The sequence below is a fragment of the Temnothorax curvispinosus genome, unplaced genomic scaffold (assembly GCF_003070985.1).
Source record: "Temnothorax curvispinosus isolate PA1 unplaced genomic scaffold, ASM307098v1 QBEX01013679.1, whole genome shotgun sequence".
NCBI classification, from domain to species: domain Eukaryota; kingdom Metazoa; phylum Arthropoda; class Insecta; order Hymenoptera; family Formicidae; genus Temnothorax; species Temnothorax curvispinosus.
The window spans coordinates 1-15,550 of record NW_020223459.1 but is presented as its reverse complement, the minus strand read 5'-3'; the positions used below and the strand labels follow the sequence as shown (position 1 = coordinate 15,550).

At 41.0% G+C, this 15,550-nt stretch overlaps 1 protein-coding gene across 2 annotated transcripts; it reads right to left on the bottom strand.

Moving 5' to 3' along the window:
• Positions 1-365: 365 nt before the first annotated feature.
• On the bottom strand, positions 366-15,363 carry LOC112463792 (la-related protein 4B-like). Of its 2 annotated transcripts, none has more exons than XM_025030367.1 (10): positions 15,345-15,363; positions 13,742-14,120; positions 12,546-12,795; positions 12,326-12,466; positions 11,905-12,126; positions 11,624-11,766; positions 10,504-11,523; positions 5,945-6,212; positions 5,236-5,340; positions 366-4,555 (listed from the first exon to the last, which is right to left on the bottom strand). In XM_025030367.1, exons 2-9 carry the CDS (start codon positions 14,107-14,109, stop codon positions 5,245-5,247), a joined length of 2,508 nt encoding a protein of 835 aa, XP_024886135.1. In that variant the 5' UTR covers positions 14,110-14,120; positions 15,345-15,363; the 3' UTR covers positions 366-4,555; positions 5,236-5,244. The 2 variants fall into 2 exon arrangements, with proteins under 2 accessions (XP_024886135.1, XP_024886134.1); XM_025030366.1 differs by lacking the exon at positions 15,345-15,363 and adding an exon at positions 14,685-14,911.
• Positions 15,364-15,550: the final 187 nt, after the last annotated feature.

The following is a 15,550-nucleotide window of genomic DNA, read 5'->3' as shown; positions in this document are numbered from 1 at the left end:
TTAGGCCTTCCGACGAGCTCCTGTTGAAGCGTCTTTAGAATTTATAGCGTTTTGCTGGTCATCGCAGTATTCATAACAGACAGCACACGTAGTTTTCATTATTAACAGACTATATTTGACGTATCTCACGGAAGTGATGGATCTTGGAAATTCCAGCGCTTAGTCATCGCCTACGAGTTTCCTTGATCTTTTATGATCTCTGATTCTCAAGTGGTTCGAAAGTACACGAATTAAATCTGAGAATTTTTGAATATATATATATATTTTCCAATGTGCGCGATCAACTTCGTTAGTTCCGTAAGAAATCACAATAATCCAGGGGAAATGTCTTGCCGGCACGATATACGATCCTCTGAGAGTCGACATTTGTCCGACATATCGTTTATTTGATTTATTCAACTCAATATTAACAGAAACAGCTGACAATTCTATTTTGAAAACGCCCTGTGTTGTATGTGTTGTATAAATGAAACGGCAGCATCGTAAGTTCAAAGTATAGCAGTACTTATGTACGTCGACACGTCATCCTTGTTGCACCCTATTCGCAGGAGATCGATTTTTCGTCCTTTTCGTCTTTATATGCCTTTTTTTTCGTTACACATCGTCAATTCAAACTCGCATACGTCTAATCATCAACAAATATATAATAAATATACAGAGTGTGCATATGTATAAAATATATATATACACATATATATATAAATTTTAGGGCTCATGGGACAAAGTTTAGAGCATGGTCTCACCAAGAAAATCATTTTTGTTAAAAAAACCCGTGTCTTCCGACGCGTCCTTGAGCAGCTACGCATTCTTGTTCACCGCTTGTGAGGTAGGCAATCGGTCGTACGACAGCATTACGCATAACATCTGACAATATTATATCAAGTTTGTCCCATGGGTTTCTGAGAAACACCCTGTATATACATATAAGATATATATTTTATGCATATATATATTTGTTAATAATGTCCTTTCTATTCTCTTTCTCGCATCCTTTTTCTCGTTTTTTTTTCACTATAGTGTGTGTCTGTGTCTGTGTGTGTTATGTGTGTAGGTACATATGCATCATCGTAACACCTAAAGCCAAAAGCTCCTGCTTATAATAATAATAAAATAATGATGATAATAATATAATAGAGCAATCAATAGTACTAATTAATATTAATAGTGGTAATAGATAATCAATAATATACAACATACTTTGAGGCACTTAAATGCGTGCTCAATTAGTCGTCCCGATTTTCGCAACACTAGCTACTTCGAATTAGCATGTTCTCTCGCGCACATTTCTTGTTCATTCTCTCTCTCTTGGCCGAATAAAAACGTGACCCTAAGATTCCTAAACGTCTCAGTGCACCTCATGACGGTCGAATAAAAAGAATAGTCTAACAAAAAAAAAAAAGTTTGATCGCGACGCAGCGAAGAGTATAATGAGCGGTTAGTTAAAAAGCGGGGAAGTCGAGTTTCACGCAAATCGGAAGTCGTCGCTCCCGATATAGTCCCCGGAATCGACGATGACCACCGTGATTTGAACCGATGCTCGCTCGCGAGCATCACTGTGGCGAACAAGACGGAAGAGTAAACGGAATCACAATCGGACGATGGAATTGAAAAGCTGAGAAAATATAGGGATGGAATCGCGATGAGAGAACGAGGATTGGAATATCGGCCCATCTCACGAAACAACGCACAGGTCCAGAAAGTTGTCGATAAAACTGCGGCACACATCCTTCAAGAGATTTGCGTTGTCGAGATGGGCAGAAAATTGGGCACGGATCTCTGGCGAGCGAGGGAGAGCTGGCGTGGAATTGCTAAGGAAGAAAGAAAAAAAAGAAACGAAAAACCGAGGAGAGAAGAGAATGGGACTGTCTCGAACCAACACGCGAGCCCGCAAGTTGTCAGAAAGAAAATTAGGAGGCAGTTTCTCAGAGATTCGCGTTGTCCGGAAATGGGACAAGAAAAGCGAGGAAACCGTGGTGGTGATGACGGTGATGGAACAAGGATGGAATCGAGACGGAATCCATGACGAGGCTTTGAAGTGCGAAACTTCAGAGGAAGATCCTCGGGGGAGATCCGAAAAATCTTGGTCTCGAGGATCTTGAATTGCAGGAATCGAGTAGCGGAAGTGAATTTAAATCCACTTTAAACGTCAGCTCATTTAAAGTGGATCCGAACAAATTGAGGAATAATCAAGGCAAGAGAAATTATACAATACATATGTACACGTAAAAATAACTAGAATGCAAACCGATGTGCGGTGCTTAAAGACGGGATACTAATGCTTAATTCCGTGTATCCGCTTCGTCGCGCATCTCGAGAGACTTCGTCAAGCACATTATAATATACACTCTCTAAGAATTTTGATCTTTTTTTTTTGTCACTTACGTCTTGCGTATTACGATACGCAACACGGTATTGCGCATCATTGCCGCTGATTAAAACGCTAATTATTGTAATTACGGTTACATTGTAAAACGCAAAGTATTTCTTATGACAGATGCGCTAGCAATAGCTTCCAAGATCATTCCTCAATTGTGCGAACTCACTCTTCGTCCTGTGTTAACTTTACAGATCCGGTATCACCGCCGATTTTCTCCGCAATAAGCTTCTCACACGCTTCAACCGCATAAAAATACGAATTCGTACGCTTCGATCGTCCTCCTCCCTCACCTCCTCCTAATCATCATCATTCATCATCGGTAACGTCCTTTAAACCACGCATAATCTCGTACACATTGTCATAACTTCTCCTCCGTTTATAAAATACAATCTCTTCGTTCCCCTCTTATTACTTTTAACTCTTTTTTTTTTTAAGATGAGGAACGTGGAAGAGAGCGGAATTTTTTGGGGGGGATTCCACACCGCTTTCCACTTGGCGAGAATCTCAGTTGATTTCGGCGTCCACTTCGTTGCACGTTTCGGGAGATTTCGTCAAGCAATGTTCTTTTTTTTTTTGGCACAAATATATATAATTATATATATCTAATAGACATGTGTGTTTTTTCCCGGTTATAACATTACGACTCTGCACGCGAAGGAGGGGCGGGGGAAGGGGTTTTTCCCTTTAAAAGAGTAATATAATCTTATCTCTTTAACGCGTCTTTGTACAAGCTAACAAATATGTACCTCAATCACAGAACCAAAAAACGATATATAACAATACTCTTCTCTTGCGCGATGTACCGGGTGATCGGGAAGTCGCGCAGCCGTGCGCTTGGTGCTGTCGAGAGAAAAACCGTTTTAAAGAAAAAAAAAATGCCGCCACGTCGTAATACACTTCCGCGTTTATCCGAAGCATAATTCTAGACAATCATTTACATCTCGTATAACTCGAATTTTTAGATTCGTAAATTCTTTAGATCTATATTATATTTGTTATTAATTAAGAATCCTTACCAATTACTAACGAAGTCTTAAAACTAAAGCTTATCAAACATTATTAGGTACACTCAAAACTGTATTATATCGTCTATATTGAAACTCATAAGAGTATAAAGATCGGTAATAAAAGCTCGAAGAGCGCGACTCGATGAACAAAAAATCGAAAAAAGTCGAAAATCTGCGACTTCCAGAAGGTATATACTTCAGAAATCGAAATTTGATCAACTGAATTATTTTCATTCAATGCAGATCTCGATTTTTATTTATACGCGTGTGAAATCTCAGATTCTTAACTTTTTTACATGTTCTGATCCCCAGTTGCTCCTCTTGTCGATCTCTCTTTTCGCCAGCCTAATAATTCTCATTGGCGTGCCGGTAACCGAACGTCAAGTTCGAGTCTTCGGGCCTCCGCTGCCAGGCTGGCTGTTCTTTTCGTCCGCTTAACGCGTGCATTTAGATCATCGTTCTTAAATCCTATAACGAATTTTTATATTTTTCAAGACTTTAAATCCTTCAAACATACTCCAATCACGAATAAACTACAATCGAATCATTGCGTTCCGCAAATTGCAATAAAGCGAATAAAACAATTGTGCCGATTATAAGCAAAATATATCGGCAAAACCATCAACATCATCAAACCGCGGCGACAAATTTGCCCCGCGGGACTCTCCGATCACCCTGTATAATAGTAGTGCCTGCGAATGCACCGCTATAATAGTGCGCAGCGAGTCTTACACATTTTCACACATTTACACTATCACTCATTCATTTCTCTCTCTCCCTCTCCCTCTCTCTCTCTTACTCTCTCTCTCTCTCTCTCTCTCGATCGATTCGTCGATCGACCGATCGTTGATCGTAGGCGAGACGTCACTGTACAATGTAAAAAGTTCTCTCTTCCTCACGCCTGCAGCACGTGACGGCGTCGGTCTGAGAAGGGAGTATCGGGGGGATAGATAGGTAGGTGAAAGCAGCGGCGAGCTCCGATATCCTGATTCTCAATCCGATCCGATCTGACCCCGAGAAGATGGCGATGACGTCATAGCACATATAGCACAGCTAATTATCGTTTAATTACCCCGTTGACGCGTGGTAATCTGTAGATTTTGGCTTCTTGCTTCGTTATATATAAGCTGCTTCCGCCGCTTGAGGTGTCTTCTTCCTTCATCGTCGTCACCTTCAAGGCACACAAAGGAATAAAATATACACCTTGTGCGGACGTTTCTCTTTTATAAAGAAATGACACTTTCAACCGATTGTCTTACGTCGAGGATCGGTTCGTGGATTTCGTGGATTTGAGAAAATATCTTAGAGTATATAAGGATTCTCGAAAATCCGGGAAGGGATCCAGGCCGTATTTTTTAAGGATCTGAGAATATAGGATGGTAATGAAAAATGTATCATTGTAAAGATATTTCTTTAGATTACAAACTATACACATGGATTATTAAAAAAGCTTGGTATCTTTTGCAAGATGCGTTATATTGCATGTACTTTTAACTATACCTTTTAATTCTTTCGAAATTCTCTAATTGCAAATTAATATTATCGACTTTTTTTAGCATACTAATGTACATTTCTATCGATGCAGATTAACTTTAATCTAGAGTTAACCTACTTTTTATTCTTTTTCTAATTGTTAAAACTAGAAAAAGATAAAAAATAAGTTAAACCAAGATTGAAATTAATCTTCATTGGAAGAAATGGACATAAGATAATCTTAAGAGATTCTTACTAGAAACTAACATTTACAATATTAAATTATTCATAAGATTAAACTTATTCGCGTTTCTCTCCGCGTGCATAGCTTCTTTAAATGAGAATCTATGGAGATTGTTTAAAGAAAAAGATACTTACGTGCAGCTTTTAAACATTTCTATCCCTCTCGTCTGTTTTGTGTTTTGTACAAGGTAGCTCACGGCAATGTTGCGCTACTTGGGCATAGCTTGGCCTCGTAAGATCCTGCAGAGAACATGAAATGTTTATTAACACGCGTTATTTCAGAATATTCATTATTCTGTAGAGCATAAGAATCGCCATAAATACGAGGTTCTAAATAAAATCTCACAGAAAGATTTAAAACATATAAATCAGATTTTATAAATATCATCCACGAACATATCCTAAGGATTTTAAGATTATAATTTGTACTTTTAGAATCTTTATTTAACTGTTTACTTAGAACCTCTTATCTTATTTTAACAAATTCGTAATCTATATTTTTATATATAGATACACATTTATACATAAATATATTTAAATATATTTATATAAATGTATCTATACATAAAGTATACATAAATTTCTAGATATAATGAGATTTTAGATCTTTAATCTGCATTCTTGAAATCTTTCTGGATTCTTAATGTTAATAAATTTTCCATCTGTCGTCCTGAAACTCCTCATCTTAAATCATAGAACTTTTATATCTTCTTCTTCATATCTTCTCACCAACTCATACCATTTATATTCTTGACTCTGTGCTTGAATTCCCTTAGGGATCAAGAGTCCGAAGCGCATTTTCAACTTCTAACAAATTTCTTTCGAGAGATCGCGAGATACTCACTATAGGGAAGGCAGAGGCCACTCCAGTTTGCGTTTGGGAGTTCTGTGAAGAGGCAGTAGGAGGAGGGACGACGACGACGTTGCTACAGTCGCACCTGGTCATCGTCTCGGCATCGTCCGTGGTCGCTGCGGCTGACGTCGCCGTCGTTGCCGTTGTCGTCGTCGTAGCCGTCGTTACCGTCGACGTAGCCACTGCCGGCAGGTGCGTATTCGCAACTACAGCGTCGTCCACACCGTTCACCATGTTCGAGTCGTCAGTCTTTATAGATCTGTCAGCGGTGCCATTGTCAATAGTAAAAGACTAACAACACACATGCTTACTTAGCTATCCTGAGATTCTAGAGGTACCCTCGTTCCGGATCCTTTAGATTCTCAGGGATAGATATTCCTTATATTCTCCCGTCAGCCTTGGATATACGAATATGGGACTTTTGGAACCTTCGGGAATGTGTGTCCTTAAGAATTCGGGTACCCAAGGTATCCCTTATCGCGACAGATATCACGAGGTCTTTAGATCTTTATATACTTGAATCCTTGGACACACCGGGACCGTTGCACGTCCTCGCTCGTCGCGGAAGCATTGCGTGCGTAATTGTAACAAAATTTATACAGGCATCGATTTACGAATACGAATCTGAAACGTAGCTCAAGATCAGAAATTAGAATCAACGCTCATTGAGACTAAAGCTATAAATGTGCTGTAATGTGAACTCTCTCTCTATTGCGTGCATCATCAAATACTAAACGCGTACGCTGGTGACTGTTAATCCCGCACCGCATATCAACTTCGTTCGTGCACAATGAGAAAATCGGTTCGTGTAGCGATTCTCGAGCCAATGATTCAGGAATGCTTCAAGAAATTTCGAAAAACTCAAAAGAAACTTAATTGCCCAAGAGAGGAAGGTAAAAGTTAAAAGTTTATAATCGGCTTAATTATCCATAATCCCCAGAATTCAAATCTGCATACCCAAAAGAATCTGGCGACGAGAACATTGTTAAAAAGTGCGATTGTATTTGTAACATAATGGTGTCTTTTAAGAATAGATAATAGGACGAAAAGTAAAAATTCATTTCGCGAGAACCGCCCGCAACGATCGAGGGATATGCAAAAAAGGATTTTTTTTCGCAATATCGCAAGACATCGATTAACAAACATCAGTATACACATTGTTTATTAACTTCTAGTTCATCGCTGACAATGCAACTGTAGTCATTACCAAAGGTCCATCAGATACCATGCTGAGAGACCGCGTGTTCTCGTTTCTTCCGTTTCTTTTATTATTTATTTTGCAGTCATGTAACGAGAATTGTAACTTAACTAGTAACGTTAGAATAATATGAGCTAGAGAAACTTCATCATCAAAATGCCTTTAAGAGTAACTTGAAACCGAACAGATAATAATTAATAATAATAATATTAATAATATTAAAAACTTATAATAATAATAATGACAATAGCAATAATATAATAATCAAATAATAATCGTAATATATTAAAGAACCCTGAAAAAATAATATTGTTTATCGTATATCCCTATTCAACGTGTTTTATTGTTTATCTGCCACAAAACAGTAGAGGCAAGAGAGAACAGAATTATCTCACACCACAATAACACCGCATACATTCCCGCACACACATATAGCGTTCGTATAGTGCGCTAGCAATGGCTGTTTAATGCTGATTTCAATCGGCGGTATGCGGCGTGCTGCACTCGTAAAGGGATAGTTCTTAGGTCTCTCTCGATCATTGAACGCTCAGATTAGATCCTCAGATCTTCAACGAGGTCCTTGCATTAGATACTCTTAGAAAACTTCAAGTGTTCTTGCTTTAGGCAATCCGGGATTCACAAGTACTCGAGCATCTTTTAGCCCTGTACCAAAACCCTTGAGCCTTGACATCTTCGGGATGGACTCTGAAGTGTCTTGAGAAAATTCGCACAGCCGACTTTGCGAAAGTTAATAAAGACGTTAATAAAGAGCTGGAGATAAAAGATGTCTAACAATGACATCCAAGAATCGGGTATATACTGTATATTCAGCTCGAAGGCTCGAAGAACACAGAAGTCTGAATATCTAATAACTAAAACGTGAAGTCTATTAAATCTCAGGATCGAGTAGAGCCGGACGACCGAAGCAGAGTCTATCCGGAATAGTATCCAGTGATTCAATGATCCAGGGATGAAAGAATCTACACACTCAAGAACTAAGCATCTAAAAGAATCCATGATACCGCAAACTTAAACCCTTATTTATATACCGGATTTATATAGAGCATGCTTATAGAATCCTTACAAAAAAAAAGAGAATAATATTTAGAAGCCTTATATATAAACGGAAAAAGTTTCTAAAATTGCAGAATCAGAAAGGCACGATGATAGCGATGAGATTATCGATAAGAAGAAATGGCAAATCATAATTGCGAGTACATCTAATTAATTTATTAATATAAACGGTAAGAGATAACGGTGAGAGGCTTGCGCGCAGCCGAAGATCTAACAACTTAAAGATTCAAGGGTGTTACCGTCTTCTTTTCAGGATTCAAAGAGACTCGACGAAAAACACCTTCGTATCGGCATTCTCGCTAGAGAACGACCGGAAAGAATTGCGTCCGAGTCCAGAAACCTAAAAAAATTTGTGCGAGACCCAAATCTCTACGTTCTACGTTTTGAATCTCAAGTCGGTTCTTAAGATCCTTAAGTCTCACATATAAATTTTCCACCATAAAACATACGCGTTGGAAATAAAAAGTGGCGAGAATGCAGGCGGATAAGGCTACTACGGTAACTCAAAGGACATTAACAGTTAGTAACGTTCTTTTACTCGAGATTAACTATGACGATGGAAAGAAAACTTCAGCTTCTATTATATATATATAGTGTATATATCTTTTCGATGAGAAAAAGGAAAGATCTCCCTCCTCCCAGGTAACAAATCGATCGACGTGCGATCGGACTGTCATATCCGACAACGTTAGAACGGGGAGGATCGGCTCGAAGGAAAAAAAACACGTGTCCGTCATTACAAAACAAACACAGCACATAATGCAGCCAACAACAACACAACAACAACAATGACACATAACTCGGCATTCCTGTGAAGGCATATGTTACGATATACCCTATTGCGTAGGCCCTACGTAAAGCTCGTACATCGTGATGCGTATCCTTGGATCCTCAGATCTTTGCGTTGTCGAGTCGACGAGTCTTTACGAATAAAACTAAAGATCTCCGAGAGAGTCTAAGGATCCAAAGATACAGCGAGCGGTAGACGAAAGAATCCAAGGAAAAGAATCCAACATCGAATTGGAGAATCCGAAGATCCGACGATACAACGGTCCACCGATCCAAGGGTATAAAAATCCAACAAGGCGTCCAGGAACCCGTTTACGGAGACCAGCTGAATTCCCCGTCCGAACGGAATCTACTACATGACCCCGATTCGCGTTTCCTTTCTATACGTCAATATAATTAGTGATCAGTGATTAGGTACGAATATAAATGTTTAAGACTCTGTACACATATCCTTCTCGCAAAAAGAGCAAAGTAGTAAAACCGTCATAACCATTTACAGGACTAAAAAAAAAGCCAACGAAAAGCTCACTTCCTTTCGGTTGCATAAGCGAAAAAAAATTGCTCGTTCGCTCGAACAAGATGTTAAATTCAACTTTGCGTACAATCAAGGTCTCACACGATATTTCCTTTAATTTTAACAAAAATTTTTAACTAGGATTTCATAACAATCTAAATCGAATGAGCACACTTATCTACTAAAAAAAAAAAGCAACAAACGTAATTTTCAAACACAAGGATTCGACAACACGGCAATACAGTTCACTGGTTTTCAAGTTCGAAACCTCGTTAATCACGTAAATATCTTTCAGCCAAAGAAAAATCATTACAAAGAGAAATAAAGAAATTAGTTTAAAAGAGGATAAAACTAAAATGAATTACAAATAAAATTTGAATAAAACGATCCTATAAAAGGTTAACGATTCAAGGACCAAGAACTTTTCACTCTCTCTTTCTCTCTCTCTCTCTCTTTCTCCCTCACTTTGCGCATTAGCGCGCATATACATCTATGTACACGTATGTATGTGTATTGGGAGAGCGGAAAGTTTCGTCGTACTTTGGAACAAGACAGCCGTTTGTCGCTTTCATAATCAAAAGCTAAATAACAATTTTCCTTAAAAAAAAAAATAATAATAAATCAATTCCAATAGAGTTCCTTGATTTTTTCATATGTATTAAACAAGCAAAAGATGCAACATCGTTAGAGAATCTCAAAAAAAAAAATAAAGAAACGCGATTTGTGTGACCGAGGCATTTTTCCACACTTCACGACGAACTATGCATTATGTCGTCGGATAAAAAGCTATCAAAGATTGGAAGATCTGTTTCTTCTCCACCCCCCTAAAAATCATAACACATCTGCAACGCAGATTGACAAACAGTCCGCTATTCGATCCAGCACAAGTCAATTTCGCGAACCAACGCAACTCTCCGCAACTGCCCGAAACACCGTTACACCGCGAGCGAACGTATAATTAAAAATCCCACTCACTTATCAGGAGATGACGGGGGAGTGAGCGCGACGGTGCTGAGCGCGGCAGCGTCGGCCGACGACGTATTCTCGTTGGCCGTCGGCGGATTAAGGATATGCGTGGCGTTCGCAGAATTCGTCGATGCGGCAGCGCTTCCCTGCGCCTCTGCTCCGGTACTCGCTCCAGGACTAGCGGATCTACTGGCGGTGTTCACCGCTGTTGGCGCAGGCGCTGCGGGCTGTTGCTGTTGCTGCAACTGAGGCTGGTTACCACCACTTTCCTTGTCCTTGATAACGGCCTTGAGCTTGGCGGTACCCTTGACAACATCGGACAATCGATTCTGCGACGAAGACTCCATGCCGACAGTGCCGGCGCTGCCACCGCTACCTACGTCGGTCGACGTTTTGCCGTGGTCGGTGTCGAGGCCGGGCAGGGGTGGGAATGCGGCAGCCTCGAGGTCAAACTGCACGCCGCTACTGCGGCTGCCACAGTTGCTGTTGCTGCCGCTACCTCCGCTCGCTGGCAGGGATTCCTTAATCGCCGGCAGCGAATGGTTGTTCCCGCTTGCTACCTTCGTGTCCTGATCTTTGGTCCTGCGATGGATACGGTGGCGGGTAAACGAAGGCGCCGAGGAGGAGGGTGTGGAGGAGGTCTCGACCGCTGCCGTTGTGTCCTGATCCTGCGCGGAGGACAACGAGGAGGAAGCTCCCTTTACGTGTTCAACAGACGACACGGCGGACGACGAAGAATGGAACTTTGTGCCGGACTGGTAGGAAGAAGAGGACGAAGAGGCGAGCGGCTTCGAAGGAGGCAAACTCGAGGCGTGATAAGTGGACGTAGAAGAGCTCAGGGACACACTATTGTTGCCACCACCGGTCATAGGAGAATGAGAACTACGATTACTCAGCGGTGGCATAGACGACGGCTGATGATGGTGGTGGTGATGATGATGGTGATAGTGGTGATGGTTGTTACTGTTGTTGCTGGGATTGGCCGGGTCTATTAAGCAGCTTCGATCGGAGCCGTTTCTTTGTCTATTTCTGTATACGTATAAAAAAAAAAGATGCTTTCAGATACCGAGATATTCATTCAACCAACATAATATCCAGAAAAAGAAAAAATGAAATTGCAAATCCATACCTATTTCGAGGATTATATCTTGTGTTCGAACGCGTGAACGTGTTGTGCGGCGTGATTCCGTTCATCGTAAAGACATTGGACATCTCGAAATAAGCGGGACTAGTTGGTCCCCAAGGCATCATACCGGCCGGATAAAACGGTTGCTGAAAGAAAAATAAAGAAACATTTTTTATTTATATGAGCCTCTCTCCCGACACAGGGCGCGATGAATTATTCAAAATGATAGAAAAGCTCGCGCACGTGAGTTGTTGCGCAAAAGAACTTGTGACTTGTATACTTACATAAACGACCTGGTTCGCGTACGCCGGCATAGTTGTCTGAGGCATGGTCGTGCCATTGGTATAGAGAAAACGTTGCTGTCCAGCCGTGTAACTGCTCGGATCATAGACAGGAGGAGGGGGTGGAGTTCTGTAGCCGTTCTTTATACCACTTACACTGGCTACCGTCGGCATCGGTAGCCTGTTCATTGGTTTAGCTTTGATTCTCGCCATTATCGGCTTTCCCTGGATTTTAACAATCGGAATAGTAATTATGGACTCAGATCTATCAGCTATCATTTGTAGCTGTAGCAATAAATATCCAATTACAGCTATAATTAAAGCTAAATATAGCTGTAAACCTGATGAATCATCAAAATCATTGGTAAATATTTACTTCGCATTACCACTTGTTCAAACGGAATTATATAAGCTTGCGACCTACCTGAAATTCTCGAACCTCTTCACGTAAAAACCGGTAGGCCTTTTGAGCATCCTCGTCGGACTCGAACGTCACATACCACGAACTATTGTGAGCAAACTCGCACGAAATAAACCTCGGGCATCCCTCTCCAGAAAATAAATTCTACGCCGAAGAATCAAGATATTAAAGGGCCGAATATCCTTTATGATAAGATTCGTAGAATAGATAAATTAAGACAAACCTTCACATCTTCTAACGGTGTGCTATCTGGTATCTCACGAAGTATCACAATACATCGTTTGTGATTGGGCCTCACTTTCTGTCCCTCTTCATCAACTTGAACATTGGGAGACTCTCTCAGCACCTCTGTTATAAGTTTAATATCTTTCGTCAGTTTTTTCACTTGGTTAAAATTCGCTACTGTCCATATCGGCACATACTGATCATTATCCATTTGCGACAACAAATAGGTATCGTTGGCTAAATTCTCTCTGGAAAGCAAAACATTAAATTCATTAAGTTCATTCACATTATCGTATAATATTGTTACATATATTCTTATACGTGCATGTGCTTATGTAATTTGTATGTTAATTGCGCATTTCATAATGAGGAAACATGCAACTGATCAATGAAAGGCAACTGTATTTTGTATAACTGTATTTTTGGGCAAAAGTATTTTAAGAAATTTGTTCATCCCAAAGACTAGATCAAAACGTACGTAATAATGAAGTATATTGTATATGTAAAAGAATTAAGTTTTGTTCAGATATTAATTAATATATAGCTTTTTGGACTCTCATTCTAGTTGCAAAGAAAACAACTTATATAAATAACTTTCCTGAAAATTTCTGGCTTTAAGATCATATTTTTCATGTGCGATACATACATATATGTATGAAATTACTTTAAGATTACTAAAATTCTTTTCTTATTTTTTACTTAGCTAAAAGTTTAGCCACCAGATGTACCGTAACACTTTTCGAATAGTAGTTTTCTTTTACTTAAATCATTAAAATTATTATATAATAACACAATGCGTATGATCAAAGGTCAGTTTTTTTAGAAAATAGTTAAGGACATTACGAGAAGAAAGTCAAAATAAACTCGGATGAGACGCGTGGCTCCGCGTAAGGGCGGTCAACTCATAATCCATTCCAGCGGATCACAAGTTCGATCCTACGCCACATCATACGTATCTTGTTTATATGTATGCTGTGTTTATAAAAGAGTGATCGAAGAGTCGAAGAGTCGAAGGTTGCGACTATGATTGTGGTAAAAAACCTTGCAATGTGTTAACACATTGTAACACATTTCAGGAAACAATAAAAACTGACACATGTAATCGATGCAAATGTATGTATTTGCAAAATCATCATTGTGCAATATTTCGTGCAATTGTAAAACGGGAAATTTTAGATTTCAGGCTTTCGTTACCTGGAGAAATAATACTCGAGCTGAGAGGAGAGCATCTGCTTGAGCTGCTCCAAAGGTATACCAGGGACATTTAGATCTGTCATTGGTACAGATGGTGGAGCGGCAGAAGCGTCACCCAACGCGGCGACATCCACTGGGCTGTATCCAACCGCACCTCCGTGCATGCTTATAGCGTGTTGGGGCGATGGTTCTAGACTGCCGACACCAGCGTCAAGAATCAATTCACTGCCGCTCGGCGCACCGTTCATGACTCCGTAGTCTATATTAGGCACACCACCACCAATTGCGCCCGCAACCTGTGGACCCAGAGGTTCAGGGGTGGCTGGGTAGACCGCCCCTGGTGGCAGCTTCCCGATGTCCCCATTCATGTAAACGTACCCTGCAAACGGGAAGAATGTCTGTAATTTTCACCTTTACACCGTTATCAAAGTTCACACATGTGTTACAATCGTCGCTCATTGTTCTAATAAATAAAATTTATACGCAACAGAATATTTTGCAAAACGGTAATTTACATCAACGAAAATTCCACTGTCTATTTTTCCACAATATTTCAAACTAGTACAACACAGTTGAAATCCTACTTGAATTTTAGAAAACGGCACATCTGAAATTCTAACCTAATTTGGTTATAAGCTACATGTCCCGGTTATTGCATTAAATATGACTCTCCGCAATGATACGTCTAGTTATTACATCATACATGGACTTTCTTATACAATCGTGCTTACGATTCAACGATTAATCTAACGCTCAATTGTAACTCTATAAAGACTGTCTAAATATCAAATATATCTATTCCAAGAACAGATAAGAACTCTACTACGGTCCGACAAAATATCAGTTGCACTATACCGAAACATTTCTAGTCATTTTCGATAGAACAATGCTCAGCCGACATATTTTTATATGATATATATGCAATATAAAAATTTATATATACCATATAATTAAGCTACAATAATTTATTTGTGCTTAGGCTAGGATGCTTTGTACAACATTGACCCTTCATGTTCTTGCAAAACTATCATGACAACGACCACACAGGTGTCCCACAACAGAACAAACGATCAGGAGAGGACCATTCGACTCGAACCGTGTCTCCGTATGCAGCACTGTACGACCAAGTATCCGAACGAACTGCTGCCGGGTATCCCACCGTCCCACCGCAACCGGAGTACGAGATCTGTGGCGACGCGCGTGCGGGGAGCTTTCACGGGACAAAACAACGTGGGGAGCGGCGCCGAGAGGAATTTCACGTCGCGGTCGGGCACGAGACACGAAGGCCGGACCTCGGCGCGGCGGATGCTCGACAACGGGGCCTCCGGCGAGCCGCGGCGACGGGGCGTCGGGCTGCGTGCCACGACGACGGCCGCCCGGAGAGACTCGCGGCGCGCCAGGCGAGGATCCGCGCGCGGAGGGCCGCGCAATATGTTGCGGAGCGCGCGGCGCGTTATCGGCCAAATATAGCGCGGTCGTGGACACGACACGGTGGCGGCGGCAGCGGCGGCGAGCCTCCGCTCTCTCTCTCTCTCTCCGACCGGACACGAGGAGAAGGACGACGACGAACACACCGAGGACGATGACGACGACGACGACGTACACACGGATGTGGATGACGAAGGACGATGACGACGGGCAACGTGGACGAAAAGATGAAGGACGGGTAGCGACCGATAACGACGTGTCTCGGACGTTACGGCGCGGAGTTAAGCATGCGGCGCGGAAAGACACACCAACATAAGGAGGTGGTTGACGGTGGCGAGAAGGTGGATGAAGGCGGCGCGATGACAAGACTACACTCCCCGA

Bases quoted from the DNA above. Each gene is read 5' to 3' on its own strand.
- LOC112463792 (XM_025030367.1), bottom strand. From the start codon at position 14,109: ATGAATGGGGACATCGGGAAGCTGCCACCAGGGGCGGTCTACCCAGCC. The intron at 12,467-12,545 runs GTTTGTCTTAAT...TCTTCGGCGTAG, and splicing joins CACCGTTAGAAGATGTGAAG to AATTTATTTTCTGGAGAGGG. The intron at 6,213-10,503 runs GTGAGTGGGATT...CACCGCTGACAG, and splicing joins CCCCCGTCATCTCCTGATAA to ATCTATAAAGACTGACGACT.